The sequence below is a fragment of the Phocoena sinus genome, chromosome 6 (genome assembly GCF_008692025.1).
Source record: "Phocoena sinus isolate mPhoSin1 chromosome 6, mPhoSin1.pri, whole genome shotgun sequence".
Lineage (NCBI taxonomy): Eukaryota > Metazoa > Chordata > Mammalia > Artiodactyla > Phocoenidae > Phocoena > Phocoena sinus.
In genome coordinates this window covers 42315371-42338693 of record NC_045768.1, presented here as the reverse complement: position 1 = coordinate 42338693, position 23323 = coordinate 42315371, and the positions used below count along the sequence as shown (strand labels likewise).

The 23323-nt window shown below is 40.0% G+C and overlaps 1 protein-coding gene across 4 annotated transcripts in view; it reads left to right on the top strand.

Annotated features, from left to right (window-relative positions):
* Positions 1 to 16204, top strand: part of CEP78 (centrosomal protein 78) — a 50801-nt gene extending 34597 nt beyond the window's left edge. Inside the window, exons 16-18 of one of the 4 annotated variants that reach the window (XM_032635173.1) lie at positions 2612 to 3467; positions 13163 to 13350; positions 14404 to 16204. In XM_032635173.1, the coding sequence (XP_032491064.1) occupies positions 2612 to 2622 (11 nt within the window). In that variant the 3' untranslated portion in view covers positions 2623 to 3467; positions 13163 to 13350; positions 14404 to 16204. Of the gene's footprint in view, positions 1 to 2611; positions 6569 to 11810; positions 12200 to 13162; positions 13351 to 14403 lie in introns of those variants that run through there. The other 3 variants (XM_032635175.1, XM_032635174.1, XM_032635172.1) reach the window with 3 other exon arrangements.
* Positions 16205 to 23323: the final 7119 nt, after the last annotated feature.

Genomic DNA, 23323 nt, shown 5'->3' with positions numbered 1-23323 from the left:
AAACGGCAGAGTATGTAAGAGCATGTGATGACACATCTCTGGATTAAATTATGTCTCCCTGGTAAACATGCACAGATAAGTCTTTAGTTCAGCCAGACTGAAAGGTGAGATCAGAGAAAAGCTGGATTGTCAGATTTCTTCTAGAAGGTCCTGCCTGATTGTTACTAAGAGGGCTACTACAGTTCAGTTCATTAGTCATGGATTGAGTGTTAGAGGAGTGAAACAATGACCAAGGTGTAGTGTTGGCCCTTTAGCAGTGGAGTGAGAGGGGAAGACGCACAGCAGATGTCTTATCCTGCACATGACATGCTATGATGGGCATATTCAGGGCGTTTGATCAGTGTTTGTGGAAGAAGAGGGGGAGCTGTGACGCAAAGAAAAGTCATCGAAAGAGGCAGTCCCTAAGCTAAGTCTTAAAGGACTTGTGAAAAACTGGTGAGTCAGCCAGTGAAGGGAAAGGACACTCAAGGCAAAGAGGACAGCGGAAGTCCAGAGCCGTGAGTGTGCGAGGGGTGTGTTATGGAGCCACAGGCACAGGCTCTGGAGGATCAGTGCAGTGTCACCAGGCAGTGGCAAATGCCCCTAAAGGAGGCAGCAAGGAGGAGAGCGGGTCTTAAGCACCCATGTACGTGGAGCTGGTTTCCTCAGAAAGTAGCTAAGAATGGAAAGGACAAGTTCAGGTGGCATTTTAGACCACTGACGTCAGTATGGATGAGGAATTTGAAGAAGCCTAGAGATAATTATGCCCCACTCTTCTGAGGAGCAGTGTTTTCTATTTTCGAGTGGGACTTTCACGCTGCCACCTCCTCTCCTGTCCCTACTGAGAGGTTTATAGGCCGGCAGAAGGGAGAACCTGGCTTAAGTAAAGTTAATCAGGTTTCTTTACGGTACAGCTCCTCGGGGCTGCTGTAGGCTAGTGTTCATTCTGGATCGTCACAGCAGGCGTATGGTACACAGCCATCCTCAAATATATTTGATTGTAGAGTCCTTTTTTAATAGAAGTGTCTAACAACTGGTTCCACCAAACAGCAATTTGGTAACTTCTAGACCAGGTAATAGCAACAAGAAAGGGGTCTGAAATAAGGTATAGATGAAGGGAAGAAATAAGTTCTAATTCTATTTAGAAAATTACAAGCAAGACTTGGTCTTGGGAAGTAAGGAAGAAGTAGGAAGCGGAGGCTGGACCCCCATCTGTGTGACTAAGTTTGGGTGGTGGTATCATTGAGTTTGGAAATAGGGAATAAAGAACTGAATTGGGGAAAAGACTTTACTTCTGGACATGTTGAATTTTAAAGCACCTGTAGAATTCAGGAGATAAACTGGTAGATAACTGGATATGCATGTGAAGACATGGAAAGATAAAAATTTGAATGTCATTAGCACATATAAGCAGTCATTAAAATCATGAAACTGGATGAGATTTCAGAGAATTGTGGGTACTGTCAAAGTTTAGGTAATAAGCAGAGAAAGAATTCTGGGAAGGAGAGAGGTGATAGAGTTTCAAGAAGGAGGAAGTAGATGACAGTGTCATACTTCAGAGACTGTAAGTGTCCATTGGATTTGGGCAGTTAGGTCCCCAGTGACCTTAGAGCAGTTCAGTGAAGTGGTGAACAAGAAAGCCAGATTGCAATAAATTGAGGGTGTAGGGCTGCCAGTGGGGCCCAGGCGGGGCTAGTGAAGACAGTGGGAATAGGCTACTCTGAAGGAGTTTGGATGAAAAGAGAAAATAATTAGCAAAAAAGAATTTTTTAGAATGAGAAGGACTTATATTTTATATGTTGAAACGAAGGAACCGATAAAGAAGATCCTGAAGATGTAGATAAGTAACTTAGAGAATTGGGGAAACATGGAAATATGGATAAGAAAAAAACCTTGCACAGTATATAAAAAGCACTTATATCCTTCGAGTTGGATGGATACTGGTAAGTTTGGGAGGAAATAGAGGTATGAAGAGATAGAAGTTAAATGACTTTATACTGATAGCCTCAGTTTTCTTTGACACAGATTTTTCAGAGACATATACACATACATAATTATAGTTTTAAAATTCTTTCATATTTACATGTTTTATTGATCATTTGAAGTGATTCCATTAAAAATTATAAATATGGATACTTTGCTGCTTAATATGTACAGTTTCAGTACTTCGTTAAACTTTCGATACTCAACCTAAAGCAATGTCACTTAATTGGAATTAAATATTTTCATTTGGGTTAGAGTTTATGAGCATGTACCTTTACTGAGAAATTACTGTGTACCTTTGCTGAGTGTTTACCAGAGCATATGCAATCTATGCAAACAGGAATTCTGGTTTTTTTTTTAAACAGTGTCAGATGTGATACAGTAGCAAAGAGCTCGTCATCTTGCCCTAAATATGCCATAATTACTTTTGGTCAAAAATTACTGTTGTATGCATTCCCAATACTATGGCCAGGAATCAGTCTAATTTCAAGTGGATATTTACAAAATAATCCCTAATCTCAAAATAGTAACACTTGATTTTCAGAAGATCAGCAAGATGGTTAATTTTTTAGAAGATCCTAATTATAAACTACATACGAGAACTTATGGTTTAACATGGATCACTGAACACATTCTTTTACTCTTCCAGAGTCCCATTGAAATGACTGGAGAAATATTAAAACAAAAATAAATTAATAGCAGAGTTGGAAAACCAGAAAATGAACAATGTGGACTTCCTAGAAGATAAAGAGCAGATTATTGAAAGATGAGTTAATTGAAGAGTGGAACAGCTAAGCCATTCCAATCACCTCTTTGTGGAGTACCTAATTATGGAGTTTGCCACCAGGCTCAGGCTAAGAAAGCAGCTCTCTGAAGTGGGGGTCCTGACACAGGAAACACTGGGATTGGAGAACAAGGGCATTATCCAAAATGACTCCAAGCAGGAACTGAAGATAAGCTGCCACACTTCTGGTTACGGTGACCTGCCACTCCCTTTATAATCACCAGAGTGCCTATAATCAGAATTTGTATTCATTGAAAGTGAACCAGAATTCTCATTTGGCTGAGGAAAAGCACTTCAAACCTTAGTCTTAGGCCCTCATCTATAAATATGCCAAGAACCATCAAATTTGAAGAAAACCACTAACATAAAAGGAGACACCAAATTAAAACAAATTAACCTGTTCAAGAAAGTAGTTACTAGAAGAAACAGAAGAAGTTTAAAAATTAGTACAATTAGGATCTTCAAAGAGTCATGGGGATGTTGCATCCATAAAGAATAGGATGCTAGGAAAAAGATATTTCGTTTTTGGAAATTAAAAATACGATTGTGAAAACAGAACATTCAGAAGATGGACTAGATAGCAGAATAGATTCAGTTGAAGCTTGAATTCATGAAATGGAAGATCTGATTGAGAGATCCCCTTAATATGCATTGCAAAGGGATGAAAGATAAAAGTTATGAAAAAGAAAGACTCCTAGAAGAACACGGGAGTTGGCATACAGTAAGTGCACAAATACTTGTTGTATGAGATAGTGCAGATATCAGTATGAGCAATGAATCCATGGAAGATTTTAAATCAAAGGAACTGATGATGCCATGTGATCTGTGTTTCCCCTTTATAATCACCATGGATGCTTATAATAAGGAAAAATCTAAGTAAATATTATGCATATGTAAAAATGAAGTGAGCTAAAATTCTAGGCTTTAACATGAATGGAGGCAGGGCAGGATATAGAAAGTGGAACAGTGTTCAGGATCTCGTTTTATTCAAGGCAAGAACATAGTGTTTACCTCTAGGTGTGATAGAAAAATATATTTAAGTATATTTGAAGTGAAAGGCATATCAGTGGGGATAGGTTATGTGACGATACTTCAGCCACAAGCCTGAAATCTTAGTGACTTAAAGCAACATTGGTTTATTTGTGCTCATTCTGTATGCGTTTGGCAGATTGGCTAGAAGCCCTACTCCATATCCCCCTCAACCTGGGAGCCAGCTGACAAAGCATCACTATTTGGAACATTGCTTGTTACAATACCCAAGCAAAACTAGATTGTGATGCAACATACCCTGACTTAAAGCTTCTGCCTAGATGGAATGCATGTCACTCTCACATTTCATTGGCCAAAGAAAATCACGTGGCACGGCTGAATTCAACTGAGCAGGGAAGTGCAGACTTACTGTGTGCCAAGACAAGGAGAGAGAGAAGCAAATATACGTCAACAACTTTAATAGCCCCCAAACCACCAGGAAAGGGGGGATGGAATTTAAAAATCCAAGAAAAGGCAGGAAAGAAGAAACAAATAGGAACACACACACACACACACACACACATACAGACGGTAGCAAGACCAAATGCTTTTCTCACAATAAATGTAAATTAAATTCTGGAATTCCTTAAGCTCGAGTAAAAAAAACAATCCAACTATGTACTATTTGGCAAAAAAAATGTCTAAAAGACTTTCGTGGATTATAAAGAAGTAAATGAGCATACCAGGCAGATGCTAACAAAAGTGTATATGACTATGTTAACCTCAGAATAAACAATAAATAGGACTCGATGAAAACCATTAACTGGGAGAAAGTAAAAGCATTTCTCTTCGGTTGATAAAAAGTATAGTTTTGCAGAAAGATTATTTGAAATCGGTTCTGCAATCTAGAAACTCAGTTTCAAAATGTATAGAGCAAAAACAGAAATACAAGGAAAAGTGAGCAAACCAATTATGAGAGAGACTTTAACACATCTCTCCTCCAAATCAGTGGCTCTACTGCTACTCACTAAATAAGAAAATACTGACAGAACCAAGGGCTGGTGAGGATGCAAAGTAACTGAAATTCTGGTGGAAACAAAATGATGTAGTCCCTCAAAACAGATTGGCAGTGTCTTTAAACAAATACACCAGCAGTTTCACAAGTTACGTGAAAACTTATGTTCATGTAAAAACATGTATGTGGTGTTTATAGCAGCTCTATTATCATCATCAAAAAGTCTTCCTAAGGGTGGATGGATAAACAAATGATGGTGTGTCCACACAATGGAATACTACTCAGCAATAAAAAAGAATAAATTATTAATACATATGTCAACTTGGATGAATCTCAAAGTCACATGCTAAGTGAAAGAAGCCAAAAGGTTACATCTTGATGTAATCTCAAAAGGTACATACTTTATGATTCCATTTATGTAATATTCTTTTTTTTCGGCTGCATTGGGGCTTAGTAGCAAGATGCGGGATCTTCGCCAGGGCGCGCGGGCTTCAGAGCGCGTGGGCTCTGTAGTTTGCGGCACACGGGCTCTCTAGTTTAGTTGTGGTGCATGGGCTTAGTTGCACCACGGCATGTGAGATATTAGTTCCCCGACCAGGGATTGAACCTGCGTCCCCTGCACTGGGAGGCGGATTCTTAACCACTGGACCACCAGGGAAGTCCTATTTATGTAATACTCTTGAAAAGGCAAAACGATGGTGATAAGAGACTAGGTGAGTGGCTGTCAGGGGTTGGGGTTGGAAGGTTTGGTTACAAAGAGGCTGTGCAAGGGAGTTTCTTTCAGTGATGAGCTGTTCCTTGTTTTGGTTGTATTGGTGGTAACATGAATCCATACTTAAGTTAATTTAAGGGAACTGTACCCCCCCCCAAAAAAAGCATCATTTTTACTGTATAATAATTGTAAAACAAAAATCTCAGGCCCACCCCCCTCCCATCAGTAGGTTAGGAGAGGGAAGATACATAAATATTTTGTATCCATCATGAATTCAAAACATTCTTTATATTTTCTATCCATCAGGAATACAAAATGTTTTCTTGGAAAACTTATGAACTGTTTATAGAAGGGATTCATATAAGGGTAAAAAAGTACAGAATGCAGACCTGTTTGCTTTCATAATACAATAAAACTAATAATAAAAGGCTTGTCCACTTGGAAATTTTTAAATTACCTTTTAAATAACTCATTTATAGGGGAATTCAAAACAAATTACAAACTATTTAGAATTAGTAAAAAATTACTTCTCAAAACCTACAGGATTCTGCCAAATCAGGAATTAGAGAAAATTTTATAGATATTATTTTTCAGGGAGTAAGAAAACTGAAAATAGGTGAAATAACAATTTAACTTTAGAAGCTAGAAAAAATGATGAACTAGAAGAAAGACATGAGGAATTTTAAATGTTAAAAGCAGAAATTAATAAAATAGCAAAAAAATTTTGATCAATGAAACTAAAAGGTTTTTAAAATAAAAACCAATAAAAGGCAAACCTTTGGAAAATATGGCAAAGAAAAATAGCTAGCATTAGGAATAATTTTTAGAAAGATAACTACAAATAGACTTTTTAATTACAAGGGAGTACTGTTTATAATTTACTCCTGATATGGTTGTATAACTTCATTCCAATAATTTTGAAAGACTAGATGAAATGTGCTAACTTAAAAAAAAAAGAGATTCTAAAAATTGGCAAAAGATAGAAAATGTAAATAGACCAAACATCTTAGAAGAAATTGAAAGAGCAGTATGAAACTTTTTTTAAATATAATTTTATTTTATTTATTTATTTTTCACTGTGTTCAGTCTTCGTTGATGTGCTCAGGCTTTCTCTAGTTGCGGTGAGCAGGGGCTACTCTTCGTTGTGGTGTGCGGGCTTCTCATTGTGGTGGCTTCTCTTGTTGTGGAGCACAGGCTCTAGGCTCGCAGGCTTCAGTAGTTGTGGCTCGCAGGCTCAGTAGTTGTGGCTCACAGGCTTAGTTGTTCCAGGGCATGTGGGACCTTCCCGGACCAGGAATTTAACCCGTGTCCCCTGCATTGGCAGGTGGATTCTTAACTACTGTGCCACCAGGGAAGTCCCTGAAACTTCTTTTTAAAAGGCAAATACTATTAGGCACATCTTTAAGGAACACATTTATTTGTAAACCATTGCAGAGGATAGAAAAAAGACATAAAACTTCCTAATTCGTTCCATGTGGTTAGCATAATCCTGATACCAAGACTGCACAAATAAAACAAGGAAAATTATAGGCCAGTCTCAACAGAAGTGCAGAATCACTGTGGCTCACTAAATTAACAGATTAAAGAATACCATATCATCTTCAATGCTAAAAAAAGCATTTGATAAATTCAGCATCCTCTGATACTCAACAATCTAGAAGTAGAAGGAAACTTTCTTATCATCCCATCTTGCTGACTCAGAAAGAAGACAAAAATAGTACTAAAAAGTAAACTCGATGGAAAATGAGACAACTATGATTGTAAAGTCTTTTTGGACAAAAAGAAACCTTGTAGTTACCTACTGGCATGCTGTTGCAACGAATGAGAAAGCTTGTTAAAGAGGCAGGGCACACCACCAACACTGCAATATCAGAAGCTTCTGTATACACTGGCAGTAACCAATTAGGAAATGCATGGTGGAAAAGAATGCATCCTCTAGAAAAGGTCAGCAGAAATCTAAGGCCTATGTGAATTTTAAAAATCTATACTGAACGGTATAAAAGGAAGCCCCCAAAATGGAGAGGCATGCCACATTTCTGTATGAGAAAACCTAACATAAAAAATGCCAGTTCGGTCTTCCCTGGTGGCGCAGTGGTTGAGAGTCCGCCTGCCGATGCAGGGGACGCGGGTTCGTGCCCCGGTCCAGGAAGATCCCACATGCCGCGGAGCGGCTGGACCCGTGAGCCATGGCCGCTGAGCCTTCACGTCCGGAGCCTGTGCTCCGCAACGGGAGAGGCCACAACAGTGAGAGGCCCGCGTACCGCAAAAAAAAAAAAAAAAAAAAAAAAAAAGGCAGTTCTATCAAATTAACATAAATTCAAAGCAATTTCATATAATCATAGCAAGGTTTTTAAGTGGCTATAACAATATAATTATAAAGATCATCTACAAGACAACGCACGAAACAATTTTTGCTATCAAAGCAATCCATGGAGCCAGAGTAAATGAAATAGTGCACTCTAAGCACAGGAATAATCAAATAGGTTAAAGGCACAGAACAGAGAATCCAGGAACAGAGCAGTATATGTACATATGGGAATTTAATATTTGGAAATGGCATTATAAATAAGTAGGGAAGAGTTGAACTATTCAGTAAATGATGTTGAGATTATTTACTACTTGGAAAACATTTTCTTCTTTCATACCATGAACCAGAAATGAAATCCAGATGAATTAAACATGGAAACATAAAAAAAAGAAGGAAATACTGGAAAAAATCTCTAATAAATGGGTGAGGAAGGCCTTCCTAATCAAGACACAAAGCCCAATATCCATGAAAGAAAAAAAAAAACTGATAGATTTGATTACCTTAAAAAAAACCTTCTGTACACAACTATAAATAGGAGACAAAAGATTGGGGGATTATGTGAAATATAACGAAGTTAAAGATCCTTAATATAAAAGCACCTAGAAACCAAACAAAAGATGAACAAAAGATATAAAAATATTTTTATAAAGAAGAAATATAAACAAACATGTATAAACTTCCAACTTCATAAGCAGTCAGAAATTAAAATGAATACCATTTTCCCATCCCTTGAAAAGGCAGATATGAAAGGATTGGTAATAACTAGTGCTGGACATAATGAACACTCTGTCATTGTTGGAGAAGGTATAAATCCATGTAGCTTTTCAGGTGGACAATTTGTCAGTGTATATCAATACTTGAAAGGGGTCTAGCCTCTGATTTAACAGCTCTGACTGTAGGCATCCAACCTGAAGAAATCTTCACGCAAGTCCTAGGAGTCAGGTATAAGCATGTGTATTGAAACATTTTTTGAAATAATAAAAAATTTGAAACAACATGATTGTACATAAATGAAGAAATTGTTGAAATAATACATACCAACTTCTGCCGTGCAATACTCTGCAGCAGATAAAAACAGCTCTATGGTGTGGACATAAAAATATTCCTAAAAAAAAAAAAATTCGTAAGATGGTGATATGAAAAACAAGTTGCACAATAATACTGAATCACACACTCCTGTTTACGTTTATATGGTTACGAACCCGTTTACATATATATGGCATGTGTGTGTCTGTGCGTGCCTAGAAAAACACCTGTAGTAATGCATATCAAGATGTTGACGGTTTCCTCTGCCCAAGGCACTAGGATTGGGAGAGAAGGAATGAAAGGGGCCTTTACGTAATTTACTTCATTTACTTCTAGGTTATTTGGTTTTTTTTAGTAAGTATATTTTTATGGATGACAAGTAATTTTCATTATCACAGAAAACTTGGAAAATGCAAATATATAATCTCTGATAACCTATGTCCTATGTCCACTTATTTTTCAAAATGTGTCTTTCCTAATATCTCTGTAGAAAATGAGCCTCACTATGTAACCTCCTCTCAGAGCTTTGGACCCCTGAGGTGTTCCTACGTAATAGTGCATTCGAACTTTTTTTTTAAAGCCACAACCCAGAGTAAAAATTGTATTTCATGCAAAAGGAAGGGTAATTGTCCTGGCCCAAACCTACCTGTGAGCACACATAATGAAGGGAACATTTCACCAGACAGTTCTTACTGTACTTCTAGTGACTCACTCTGTGTTCTTTTCTATTGCATTCCTTTAAAGAGAGTTGTGTTTGCAACCTGCTAAGTGGGTTTCACAATCCACTCACTAATGGATCATGTCCTACAAGTTTGAAAACACTGGCTAGAGTGCTTCAAACATTTGCTGTGTCTGTTGCTGACAAAACTGCTGCACGGAGAACCCAAGTCTTTCCCCCATTTGCTTTGTTATTTTATGGCTGAAAGTCCTTCTCCGTTTGTGCATTATTACTTCCAAAGCCCAGCTTTTTTGAGCTCTTTAACTCCCAGTAGTCTTAAGGTAATTTACATTAGATTCCCCTTTTAAAAGCCCTTTTGTTATACTGAAAGCTTGAGTTTTCAAATTGACACATCTACAGGAGAAGTCTAAAATATAATTTGGTCAAAGAGTTTTAAAAAACAAGAGGACAAGTGCCCGGTGACTTCAGGCAACCACTTGGTTTGGGTGGCTGGCTGCTCACCTGCACATCATGTACTACAGGGTTGAAAGGGCTTGACCTAAGGCCCATGCTGTCTTCGTACAGTTTGTAAGTTTTAAACCGGTGTGAATTCAAAAAACAACAAAAAACCAAGCAGTTTAGACATAGGTAAGGATACCTATAGACCAAATAATTATTAACTTTGTTCCTGAGAGATCAGTGAGGATTAGTTGGGTTATTTAATGTCTTAGAAAGATAGTCCTCAAAGTCCTTGAAATGTAGAGGAAGTTTTTCTCTCTTTAAAAAAAAAAAAAAAAAGGAAAACAAAAAGCAAACCTTCACAAAATCTCTTTAAAAAAATTTTATTGATGTATAGTTGATGTACATTGCATTAATTTCTGCTGTACAGCAAAGTGATTCAGTTATACATATATATATTCATTTTCATATTCTTTTCCATTATGGTTTATCACAGGATATTGAATATAGTTCCCTGTGCTATACAGTAGGACCTTGTTGTTTATCCTCTGGAGGTTAACCTTTAACTTTAGGTTAAAGCGTCAGGCCTAAGACTCTCAGTTGTCCGTGCCTTTTGAGTATTTCCTTTCAAACAGGACAAGGATTGAACTTTCCACTAACCTGAGGTAAATCTCCACAGCTTACAGAGACATTATAATTATTTAGGGTTTCTTCTCGACTTGAAACCCATAATTCTTTTTTTTTTTTACATCTTTATTGGAGTATAATTGCTTTACAATGGTGTGTTAGTTTCTTCTTTATAACAAAGTGAATCAGTTATACATATACATATGTTCCCATATCTCCTCCCTCTTGCGTCTCCCTCCCTCCCACCCCTCTAGGCGGTCACAAAGCACGGAGATGATCTCCCTGTGCTATGCTGCTGCTTCCCACTAGCTATCTATTTTACGTTTGGTAGTGTATATATGTCCATGCCACTCTCTCACTTTGTCACACCTTACCCTTCCCCCTCCCTATATCCTCAAGTCCATTCTCTAGTAGGTCTGTGTCTTTATTCCTGTCTTACCCCTAGGTTCTTAATGACATTTTTTTTTTTCTTAAATTCCATATATATGTGTTAGCATATGGTATTTGTCTTTCTCTTTCTGACTTACTTCACTCTGTATGACAGACTCTAGGTCTATCCACCTCATTACAAGTAGCTCAATTTCGTTTCTTTTTATGGCTGAGTAATATTTCATTGTATATATATGCCACATCTTCTTTATCCATTCATCTGGTGATGGACACTTATGTTGCTTCCATGTCCTGGCTATTGTAAATAGAGCTGCAATGAACATTTTGGTACATGACTCTTTTTGAATTATGGTTTTCTCAGGGTATATGCCCAGTAGTGGGATTGCTGGGTCATATGGTAGTTCTATTTGTAGTTTTTTAAGGAACCTCCATACTGTTCTCCACAGTGGCTGTATCAATTTACATTCCCACCAACAGTGCAAGAGGGTTCCCTTTTCTTCACACCCTCTCCAGCATTTATTGAAACCCATAATTCTTATCTACAATGAAAAGATGCCTCTTACCTATTTCTCCATCTCTCCCATTCTCCCTTGAAGGAGAGTTGAATGCCTTTGGCCTTGGGTTACAGAGCCTTGGTCTTGCAGGTCGTTTGCCTTCTAAGTCTGTGACAGCTTTCATTGCTGCTCCTGTCCTGCAGGCTGCTCTTCATGTCACAGGCCTTGCCAGTGATGTTAGCACCACAGGCCTCCCTTCTTGGAGAAATGAGAAACAGCTTCATTTCTTCAGGGACTGCAGAGTCCCATGTGGAAGAGGCAAGGTGCTTGCTGGAGCTGGGCAAGTCTTACCTCCAAGCAGGCAGAGACGCCTGTTTGCAGTGGGTCTCCTCTTGATGGTTTTCAGGAGAAGCGGCTTCTCAGGAGAGCTGCCACCATGGCACACAGGCCTCAGCCTGCCTTGGACTTCCGCCAGACAAGGAGAGGGCCCCATGGCAGCAGGACTAACCCCGTGAGAGTGGGTTTCTCCCAGTTGAGTATAAGTTACGGACTCCAGACAAACTGGCCAAGGGAGTGACAGCTGGAGAGCCTGAAACCAAGATTGTTCTGCAGTGCAAGCAGCTGTGGAAGGAGCCAGACTCTACCGCCATCGCTGAATGAGACCCTCTGACTGACCCTGAACCAGAAAGGAATTGGGCAGGAAATAATTGTGGACTTTTAATTTCTCTAGAGCTCAACCTTCAAGAGAAAGGATATTTATTTTGGAGGGACTTTAATTCCTTCCTGAGAATTTAATAATGTGAGGCATTTCATATAGTTCAAGTCAGGGCATTTTAATATTGCTGGCATTTATTATTTGGGGTTGTTTTCATGACTTCATCTGAGTTCCTTGCATAATCTCCAGTGAGCTCTATTGAATGTCCTCCCTGGGAGAATGTGAAATGGAAGACAGACTGGGGAGTGAATTTTCAGGCTAGGCCATGGATAGCCTCGAGTAAATTTAATTGGTGTTTTGTGCAGACCCACTTCAGAGCCTTCAGGTCCCATAGCTGACCTCGAGGGATTCACAAAGAAGTCATGATGATGTCAGAGAGCAGCCTCACAAGGGATGAGCAGCCCTGCTCCCATGCACTCAGCATTCCTTCTCAGGAAGAACAGCTGCATTTATGCAGTGCTGAGTCCTACTTGTTAAGAAATCCAAATGTTAAATACCGTATGCTAACACATATATATGGAATCTAAAAAAAAAAAAGGTTCCGAAGAACCTAGGGGCAGGACAGGAATAAAGACACAGATGTAGAGAATGGACTTGAAGACATGGGGAGGGGGAAGGGGAAGCTGGGACGAAGTGAGGGAGTGGCATGGACATATACACACTACCAAATGTAAAATAGATAGCTAGTGGGAAGCAGCGGCGCGTAGCACAAGGAGATCTGCTCAGTGCTTTGTGACCACCTAGAGGGGTGGGATAGGGAGGGAGACGCAAGAGGGAGGAGATACGGGGATGTATGTATATGTATAGCTGATTCACTTTGTTATACAGCAGAAACTAACAACATTGTAAAGCAATTATGCTCCCATAAAGATGTTAAAAACAAGCACACCCCAATGTTAGAACTGCTAGGGAGGCTGTGGGGGGGGACATTTCCTCCTCCCTTCATGCGTCTGCCGAAGCCCACAGAGATGAGCGTACATCTTCTCAGAGCTTCTGGGGGCTACGCTTCCATTCTTCTTTTCAAACTCCCTTTTTGCTTCCAGGATGAAGGAGTGGCTTATTCTGGCTGGTGAGATCGGCAAAGGGGTGGTTACACAAGCATGGCCCCTCCCTCTGGCTCTCTCGCGGACCCTGCCTGTCCCCAGGCAGCATGCAGCGTTTCTGTGCAGTAAACCCACCAGGCCTTCTCTGTCTCTGTCGCAAGGTGGACAGAGCAGGCCTGCCATTGCCGGTAAGTCAATTCCACTTGGTCGGGGAAGAGGAATGGGAAGACTGGCCTGGACTTGGCTTTCAGTCCTCGTCTCCAGTCCTCCTTGAAAAGTACTGGCACTGCTATTTTGATCCTTATTGGAGTCTATTTGGCTTCTCTGAATAGATTTCAGTTGGGTTCCAAACTTTGGAGGGGAAAGAGGTAGGATTAATTAGTGCCCTAAAGGCTCAATACAGGCTGTCTTCCTTCACATGTCAAGAAACATGACAATTAAGAGTCTCACCTCCATAGCTTCTGTCATGGGAAGAGACTGCCTTAGTTCCAGTTAAAAATCCTGGGGAAACCAAATCACACCCATTAGGATGGCTACTATAAAACAAAGAACAAAAAATGAAAGTAACAGTCTTTGGCAAGGATGTGGAGAAATTAGAATCCTTGTGCACTATTGGTGGGAATGTAAAATGTGGTAGGTGCTATGGAAAATAGTATGACGGTTCCTCAAAAAACTTAAAAATAGAATTACCACGTGATCCAGCAATTCCACTTCTGGGTACGTACCCAAAAGAATTGAAAGCAGGGTCTCAAGGAGGTATCTGTACACCCATATTCATAGCAGCATTATTCACAATGGCCAAAAGGTGGAAGCAACCCAAGTGTCCCTTGACTGATGAATGTGTAGACAAAATGTGGTATGTACATACGATGGAATATCCTTCAGCCTTCAAGAGAAAGGAAGTTCTGACATAAGCTACAACATATGCTAAAGAAGGGAGTCTGAAAAGGAACCTTGAGGACACTATGCTAAGTGAAATAGCCACAAAAAGACAAATACTGTATTATTGTGCTTATATGAAGCACCTGGAGTAGTCATAGTCAGAAACAGAAAGCAGAAAGGTGGCTGCCAGGGGCTGGAGGAAGGGAGGACGGGGTTGTTGTTTAGTGGGTGTGGAATTTCAGCTCTGTGGGCTGAAGAGAGTTCTGGAGATGCAACAACAATGTGCATGTACTTAACATTGTTGATCTGTACATTTAAAAATGGTTAAGATGGTAAAGTTTTTGTTATATGTATCTCAGCTTAAAACCCTGGAAGAGATTTCTGATGAACGCCCCTTGGATCTGGGGATAACTCGTACAGCAATCAATTGTGGCCAACGGCAGAGTCAGCTCAGAACATCTGAGCCTCCGCTCACATGGAGGGAAGAGTCTGCTACTCCTGGCCTTCTTATCATTTTAAACTAGTGAGCCGTTGGAAAGCTCTGGAATCCTGTGACTGACAAATATCTGTGGCACAGAAGTTCATACGTGGAACTGAAGAGTCTTCGAGATTTTGGCAGAACAAACAATTCTGTAGTTTTTTAAACCAGTCAAAAGGAAAGGGTGAAATTTCTCTTCTTTTTGAGAAGAATGGAGAAGAATAAAACTAATAAATCTCAGAAGTTCAATCTGAAATGACAGGACAGGGAGTGCAGGAAAGACAGATTTTTTTTGCCGAAGCTTTGGGTTAAATAAAGTGTCCTTGCCTGTGATAAATATTTTCTAATGATGTATGGTCTTCTGAGTTTAGCCATTTAAGTTTATGTGCAATTTGCAGCAATAAGGACTTAGTGATTTAAAAATAAAAACGTCTTTCTTTAGGAATATGACTTAGAACGTTGGTTCAGAATATAATATTATTTATTGATTTTCTGTTGAAACTTGGATTTCTGCTGGGCTAGTATCTCACTCTAAGGAGTCTGCCTGCATGGTGATGAACCGGAATGTCTGGAGGACCGGGCACATCAGCAGAACATGTCAGGATTCTGGTCACTGACACGAGTTGGGGTGAGGTCACCAGGCCCAGCTGTGCAAAGGAGGGGAAGCTGAGGAGGAAATGTCATGTTTGCCTTCCCAGCCCTCAGCCTTTTTTCTACCAAGAGCATCCCCTTTTGGGGTTGAACTAGGCCCCTCTCACTTCAGTATTGTGATTCAGTGGATGCTGCCAATCCTGTTGCTCTGCACCCCTGAGTGCAGGAGTGGGCGTGAGACCCAAGGGCCCTGTAGTCCTTCCACGATGATTTTCACAGCAGAAGCAAAGGAAGAGAGTCCCAGCACGTGGGTTTCTTGTCTAGGTTGTCCCTGAAGCAAAGCCTTAGCCTCCCACCTGCCCTGAGGTTCCAGGTTCAACAAATGGATTCATTTCCCTTCTGATGGTTGGAGCGGGACTTGTGTCGATTGCAGTTAGTAGCGTCCAGGGATGTAGTTAAGTGAATTGAGCACAGGCCACCCAGTGTTCCTCTGAATATGGACTAGCGAAAGGATTAGGCTACTGCCTTCCCTCCATAAGGAAATGAGGAGTAGCAGGAAATGGTCCCTTGAACAGTGGTCTAAGAGCAAAGGAGAGCATTCTGGTTTCTGCCTCTGCCATTAATGTGCTGTGTGATCTGGGATGAGTTACTTTCTAGTCTGCTATAAGATGGGGGGCTAGACACCACCATCTGAAGGGCACTTTCAGCCCTTATAGTCTTTCAAATACCTAACCCTCAATTTGATCCATGCTATAGAGGTAGGAGATAGGTAGGAGAGGGATACGCACCAGGCTGAGCAACTGCAGCTGGTCTCCTGCTAACGCTTTGAGATAGGATACCAGTGGGAGCACTGGGCCCTGATGGGGTGCATTCCTGTGGATTTCCCGGCCTGACACGTGTGAAGAGAAGGCCCTCAGTCTACAGGAAGGACAAAAAGGAGGAAGAAGACGCCAGCTGGAATCCACCTTGGCTGAGAGATGTGCGTGCACACCAGTACCAAATATGGAGATGATTGGCCAGAGACAACCTGGAAAACTGCCCCTATATAAGCAACCTAAGCTGCCCCTATGGTGCATAACTCACTCCGAGTCCACCCGTGTGTCCTTTCACACTCATTCTGTTTCTAATAAACACTTGTATTTTCTTCACAATCTTGGTCTCTTTGCTGAATTCTTTGTTCAAAGAAGACAAGAACTGAGGTCCTTCTTCCAGCTTTTCAGTGTTTGGATCACTATTGAGTCTTCTCTTGATTTTGACCCCCTTTCAGTTCTTTGCTCAAGTTTTGCTCACTTCTTTTTTTTTAGATTTATTATTTATTTTTTTGAATTTTATTTTATTTTATTTATTTTTTTATACAGCAGGTTCTTATTACTCATCAGTTTTATACACATCAGTGTATACATGTCAGTTCCAATCTCCCAATTCATCCCACCCCACCCCCCACCGCTTTCCCCCCTTGGTGTCCATACGTTTGTTCTCTACATCTGTCTCAATTTCTGCCCTGAAAACCAGTTCATCTGTACCATTTTTCTAGGTTCCACATATATGCGTTAATATACGATATTTGTTTTTCCCTTGCTGACTTACTTCACTCTGTATGACAGTCTCTAGATCCATCCACATCTCTACAAATGACCCAATTTCGTTCCTTTTTATGGCTGAGTAATATTCCACTGTATATATGTACCACATTATCTTAACCCATTCGTCTGTTGATGGGAATTTAGGTTGCTTCCATGACCTGTCTATTGTAAATAGTGCTGCAATGAACATTGGGGTGCATGTGTCTTTTTGAATTATAGTTTTCTCTGGGTATATGCCCAGTAGTGGGATTGCTGGGTCATATGGTAATTCTATTTTTAGTTTTTTAAGGAAACTCCATGCTGTTCTCCATAGTGGCTGTATCAGTTTACATTTCCACCAACAGTGCAACAGGGTTCCCTTTTCTCCACACCCTCTCCAGCATTTGTTTGTAGATTTCCTGATGATGCCCATTCTAAGTGGTATGAGGTGATACCTCATTGTAGTTTTCATTTGCATTTCTCTAATAATTAGTGATGTTGAGCAGCTTTTCATGTGCTTCTTGGCTATCTATGTCTTCTTTGGAGAAATGTCTATTTAGGTCTTCTGCCCATTTTTGGATTGGGTTGTTTGTTTTTTTAATATTGAGCTGCATGAGCTGTTTATATATTTTGGAGATTAGTCCTTTGTCCGTTGATTCGTTGGCAAATATTTTCTCCCATTCTGAGGGTTGTCTTTTCATCTTGTTTATGATTTCCTTTGCTGTGCAAAAGCTTCTAAGTTTCATTAGGTCCCATTTGTTTATTTTTGGTTTTATTTCCATTACTCTAGGAGGTGGATCAAAAAAGATCTTGCTGTAATTTATGTCAAAGAGTGTTCTTCCTATGTTTTCCTCTAAGAGATTTAGAGTGTCTGGTCTTACATTTAGGTCTCTAACCCATTTTGAGTTTATTTTTGTGTATGGTGTTAGGGAGTGTTTTAATTTCATTCTTTTACATGTACCTGTCCAGTTTTCCCAGCACCACTTATTGAGGAGACTGTCTTTTCTCCATTGTATATCCTTGCCTCCTTGGTTATAGATTAGTTGACCATAGGTGCATGGGTTTATCTCTGGGCTTTCTGTCTTGTTCCATTGATCTATATTTCTGTTTTTGTGCCAGTACCATATTGTCTTGAATACTGTAGCTTAGTAGTATAGTCTGAAGTCAGGGAGTCTGGTTCCTCCAGCTCCGTTTTTTTCCCTCAAGACTGCTTTGGCTATTCAGGGTCTTTTGCGTCTCCATAGAAATTTTAAGATCTTTTGTTCTAGTTCTGTAAAAAATGCCATTGGTAATTTGATAGGGATTGCATTGAATCTGTAGATTGCTTTGGGTACTATAGTCATTTTCACAATATTGATTATTCCAATCCAAGAACATGGTATATCTCTCCATCTGTTGGTATCATCTTTAATTTCTTTCATCAGTGTCTTATAGTTTTCTGCATACAGGTCTTTTGTCTCCTTAGGTAGATTTATTCCTAGATATTTTATTCGTTTTGTTGCAATGGTAAATGGGAGTGTTTCCTTAATTTTTCTTTCAGATTTTTCATTATTAGTTTATAGGAATGCAAGAGATTTCTGTGCATTAATTTTGTATCCTGCAACTTTACCAGATTGATTGATTAGCTCTAATACTTTTCTGGTGGCATCTTTAGGATTCTCTATGTATAGTATCATGTCATCTGCAAACAGTTACAGTTTTACTTCTTCTTTTCCACTTTGTATTCCTTTTATTTCTTTTTCTTCTCTGATTGCTGTGTCTACGACTTCCAAAACTATGTTGAATAATAGTGGTGAGAGTGGACATCCTTGTCTTGTTCCTGATCTTAGAGGAAATGCTTTCAGTTTTTCACCATTGAGAATGATGTTTGCTGTGGGTTTATCATATATGGCCTTTATTATGTTGAGGTAGGTTCCCTCTATGCCCACTTTCTGGAGAGTTTTTATCATAAATGGGTGTTGAATATTGTCAAAAGCTTTTTCTGCATCTACTGAGATGATCATGTGGTTTTTCTCCTTCCATTTGTTAATATGGTGTAGCACATCAATTGATCAGCATATATTGAAGAATCCTTGCATCCCTGGGGTAAATCCCACTTGATCATGGTGTATGATCCTTTTAATGTGTTGTTGGATTCTGTTTGCTAGTATTTTGCTGAGGATTTTTGCATCTATATTCATCAGTGATATTGGTCTGTAATTTTCTTTTTTTGTAATATCTCTGTCTGGTTTTGGTATCTTGGTGATGGTGGCCTCATAGAATGAGTTTGGGAGTGTTCCTTCCTCTGAAATATTTTGGAAAAGTTTGAGAAGGATGGGTGTTAGCTCTTCTCTAAATGTTTGATAGAATTCGCCTGTGAAGCCATCTGGTCCTGGACTTTTGTTTGTTGGAAGATTTTTAATCACAGTTTCAATTTCATTACTTGTGATTGGTCTGTTCCTATTTTCTATTTCTTCCTGGTTCAGTCTTGGAAGGTTATACCTTTGAAAGAATTTGTCCACTTCTTCCAGGTTGTCCATTTTACTGGCATAGAGTTGTTTGTAGTAGTCTCTTAGGATTATTTGTATTTCTGCAGTATATGTTGTAACTTCTCCTTTTCCATTTCTAATTTTATTGATTTGAGTCCTCTCCCTCTTTTTCTTGATGAGTCTGGCTAATGGTTTTTCAATTTTGTTTATCTTCTCAAAGAACCAGCTTTTAGTTTTATTGATCTTTGCTATTGTTTTCTTTGTTTCTATTTCATTTATTTCTGCTCTGATCTTTATGATTTCTTTCCTTCTGCTAACTTTGGGTTTTGTTTGTTCTTCTTCCTCTAGTTCCTTTAAGTGCAAGGTTAGATTGTTTATTTGAGATTTTTCTTGTTTCTTGAGGTAGGCTTGTATAGCTATAAACTTCCCTCTTAGAACTGCTTTTGCCACATCTCATAGGTTTTGGATCGTTGTTATTTAGTAATGTATTGTTTAGCCTCCATGTGTTTGTATTTTTTAGGTTTTTTTCCCTGTAATTGATTTCTAATCTCATAGCATTGTGGTCAGAAAAGATGCTTGATATGATTTCAATTTTCTTAAATTTGCTGAGGCTTGATTTGTGACCCAAGATGTGATCTATCCTGGAGAATGTTCCGTGCACACTTGAGAAGGAAGTGTAATCTGCTGTTTTTGGATAGAATGTCCTGTAAATATCAATTAAATGTATCTGATCTGTTGTGTCATTTAAATTTGTGTTTCCTTATTAATTTTCTGTTTGGATGATCTGTCCATTGGTGTAAGTGAGGTGTTAAAATCCCCCACTCTTATTGTGTTACTGTTGATTTCCTCTTTTATAGCTCTTAGCAGTTGCCTTATGTATTGAGGTGCTCCTATGTTGGGTGCATATATATTTATAATTGTCATATCTTCTTCTTGGATTGATCCGTTGATCATTATGTAATGTCCTTCCTTGTCTCTTGTAACATTCTTTATTTCAAAGTCTATTTTATCTGATATGAATATTGCTACTCCAGCTTTCTTTTCTTTTTTTTTTTTTTTTTTTTTTTTTTGCGGTACGCGGGCCTCTCACTGTTGTGGCCTCTCCTATTGCGGAGCACAGGCTCTGGACACGCAGGCTCAGTGGCCATGGCTCACAGGCCTAGCTGCTCTGGTGCATGTGGGATCTTCCCGGACCGGGGCATGAACCCACATCCCCTACATCGGCAGGCGGACTCTCAACCACTGCGCCACCAGGGAAGCCCATGGGTCTTGTTTTTATATCCATTCAGCAAGCTTGTGTCTTTTGGTTGGAGCATTTAATCCATTCACGTTTAAGGTAATTATCGATATGTATGTTCCTATTACCATTTTCTTAATTGTTTTGGGTTTGTTTTTGTAGGCCCTTTTCTTCTTTTGTGTTTCCCACTTAGAGAAGTTCCTTTAGCATTTGTTGTAGAGCTGGTTTGGTGGTGCTGAATGCTCTTAGCTTTTGTTTGTCTGTAAAGCTTTTGATTTCTCCATCGAATCTGAATGAGATCCTTGTCGGGTAGAGTAATCTTGGTAGTAGGTTCTTCCCTTTCATTACTTTAAGTATATCATGCCACTCCCTTCTGGCTTGTAAAGTTTCTGCTGGAAATCAGCTGTTAACCTTATGGGAGTTCCCTTGTATGTTATTTGTTGTTTTTCCCTTGTTGATTTCAATAATTTTTCTTTGTCTTTAATTTTTGCCAATTTGATTACTCTGTGTCTCTGCGTGTTTCTCCTTTGGTTTATCCTGTATGGGATTCTCTGTGCATCCTGGACTTGGGTGGCTATTTCCTTTCCCATGTTAGGGAAGTTTTCGACTATAATCTCTACAAATATTTTCTGGGGTCCTTTCTCTCTCTCTTCTCCTTCTGGGACCCCTATAATGCAAATGTTGTTGCATTTAATGTTGTCCTAGAGGTCTCTTAGGGTGTCTTCATTTCTTTTCATTCTTTTTTCTTTATTCTGTTCCACAGCAGTGAATTCTACCATTCTGTCTTGCAGGTCACTTATCCGTTTTTCTGCCTCAGTTATTCTGCTATTGATTCCTTCTAGTGTATTTTTCATTTCAGTTATTGTATTGTTCATCTCTGTTTGTTTGTTCCTTAATTCTTCTAGAGCTTTGTTAAACTTTTCTGGCATCTTCTCAATCTTTGCCTCCAATCTTTTTCCGAGGTCCTGGATCACCTTCACTATCATTATTCTGAATTCTTTTTCTGGAAAGTTGTCTATCTCCACTTCATTTAGTTGTTTTTCTGGGGTTTTATAATTTTCTTTCATCTGGTACATAGCCTTCTGCCTTTTCATCTTTTCTATCTTTCTGTGAATGTGGTTTTTGTTCCACAGGCTGCAGGATTGTTGTTTTTGTTGCTTCTGCTGTCTGCCCTCTGGTGGATGAGGCTATCTAAGAGTCTTGTGCAAGTTTCCTGATGGGAGGGACTGGTGGTGGGTAGAGCTGGGTGTTGCTGTGTTGGGCAGAGCTCAGTAAAACTGTAATCCACTTGTTCGCTGATGCGTGGGGCTGGGTTCCCTCTCTGTTGGTTGTTTGGCCTGAGGCGCCCCAACACTGGAGCCTACCAGGGTGGACTCTGGGAGAGCTCACGCTAAGGAGTACTTCCCAGAACTTCTGCTGCCAGTGTCCTTGTCCTCAGGGTGAGACAGAACCACCTCCTGCCTCTGCAGGAGACCCCCCAACACTAGCAGGTAGGTCTGGTTCAGTCTCTATGGGGTCACTGCTCCTTCCCCTGGGTCCCGATGCACACACTACTTTGTATGTGCCCTCCAAGAGTAGAGTCTCTGTTTCCCCCAGTCAAAGTCCTGCAATCAAATCCTGCTAGCCTTCAAAGTCTGATTCTCTAGGAATTCCTCCTCCCGTTGCCAGACCCCCAGGTTGGGAAGCCTGATGTGGGGCTCAGAACCTTCACTTCAGTGGGTGGACTTTTGTGGTTTAAGTGTTCTCCAGTTTGTGAGTCACCCACCCAGCAGCTTTGGGATTTGATATTATTGTGATTAAGCCCCTCCTACCGTCTTACTGTGGTTTCTCCATTGTCTTTGGATGTGGGGTATCTTTTTTGGTGAGTTCCAGTGTCTTCCTCTCGGTGATTGTTCAGCAGTTAGTTGTAATTCCGGTGTTCTCGCAAGAGGGAGTGAGAGCATGTCCTTCTACTCCACCATCTTGAACCAGCCTCCCTTTATTTATTTATTTCATTTATTTTTGGCTGTGTTGGGTCTTAGTTGCCGCCTGCAGGATCCTCGTTGCGGCATGCGGGGTCTTTTGTTGCAGTGCACGTGCTCTTTGTTGTGGTGGGCGGGCTTTTCTCTAGTTGTGGTGTATGGGTTTTTTCTCTTCCCTAGTTGTGGCATGCAGCCTCCAGGGTGTGCAGGCTCTAGTTGAGGCATGTGGGCTTAGTTGCCCCGTGGCATGCGGGCTCTTAGTTCCCTGACCAGGGATCGAACCTGGGTCCCCTGCATAGTAAGGCAAATTCTTTACCACTGGACCACCAGGGAAGTCCCTTGCTCACTTCTTTAACAGGGTTTAACTTTTGTTCTTCCTGAGTTGGCTAGAGAAAGTAAAACAGAGAAAAATAGCATACCCTCTATCTCCCCTGTTAAATTGACTTAGTAAAGAAAAGCCAGCTATTCATTGACAGTGTAGGGCATAACGAATGCAAAAGAAAGAAGAATATCAAACTGTCCTCCACATATTCTGGTCCCAAGGTCGGATGCTGTCCCTGGCTGATGTTTTGCTGCAGGGTAGAAATGGCCAAAGATGGAAAAGATATGAAGCCAGAAGCTGAGTTCTGCTGATTGAAGAGTGGTTTGAGTTGCTATTATGGAAGACTCTTGGGAAAATTCCCTGTGTAGGTCTGAACGTAAACATATAAGATGTTTTTAACAGAACTGGGACTATTGTTCTTAAGCAAAATGCACTAGAGTTTTTGTGTTCCTTTCAGGAAATAGCTTGCCTGTGTTGTGAGGAAGGAGAATAATGTAGTGTTTCTTGAAAGGGCTAAGTCCCTCTGGAAAAATAGGCTTGGTTGTTCCTTTGAAATATGTGTGTGTGTGTGTGTGTGTGTGTGTGTGCGCACACACATCCAAAAGAAGTTAAGGAAGATTGTGATTGGCTGACACCATGAAATTTTAGTTATTGTGTTGG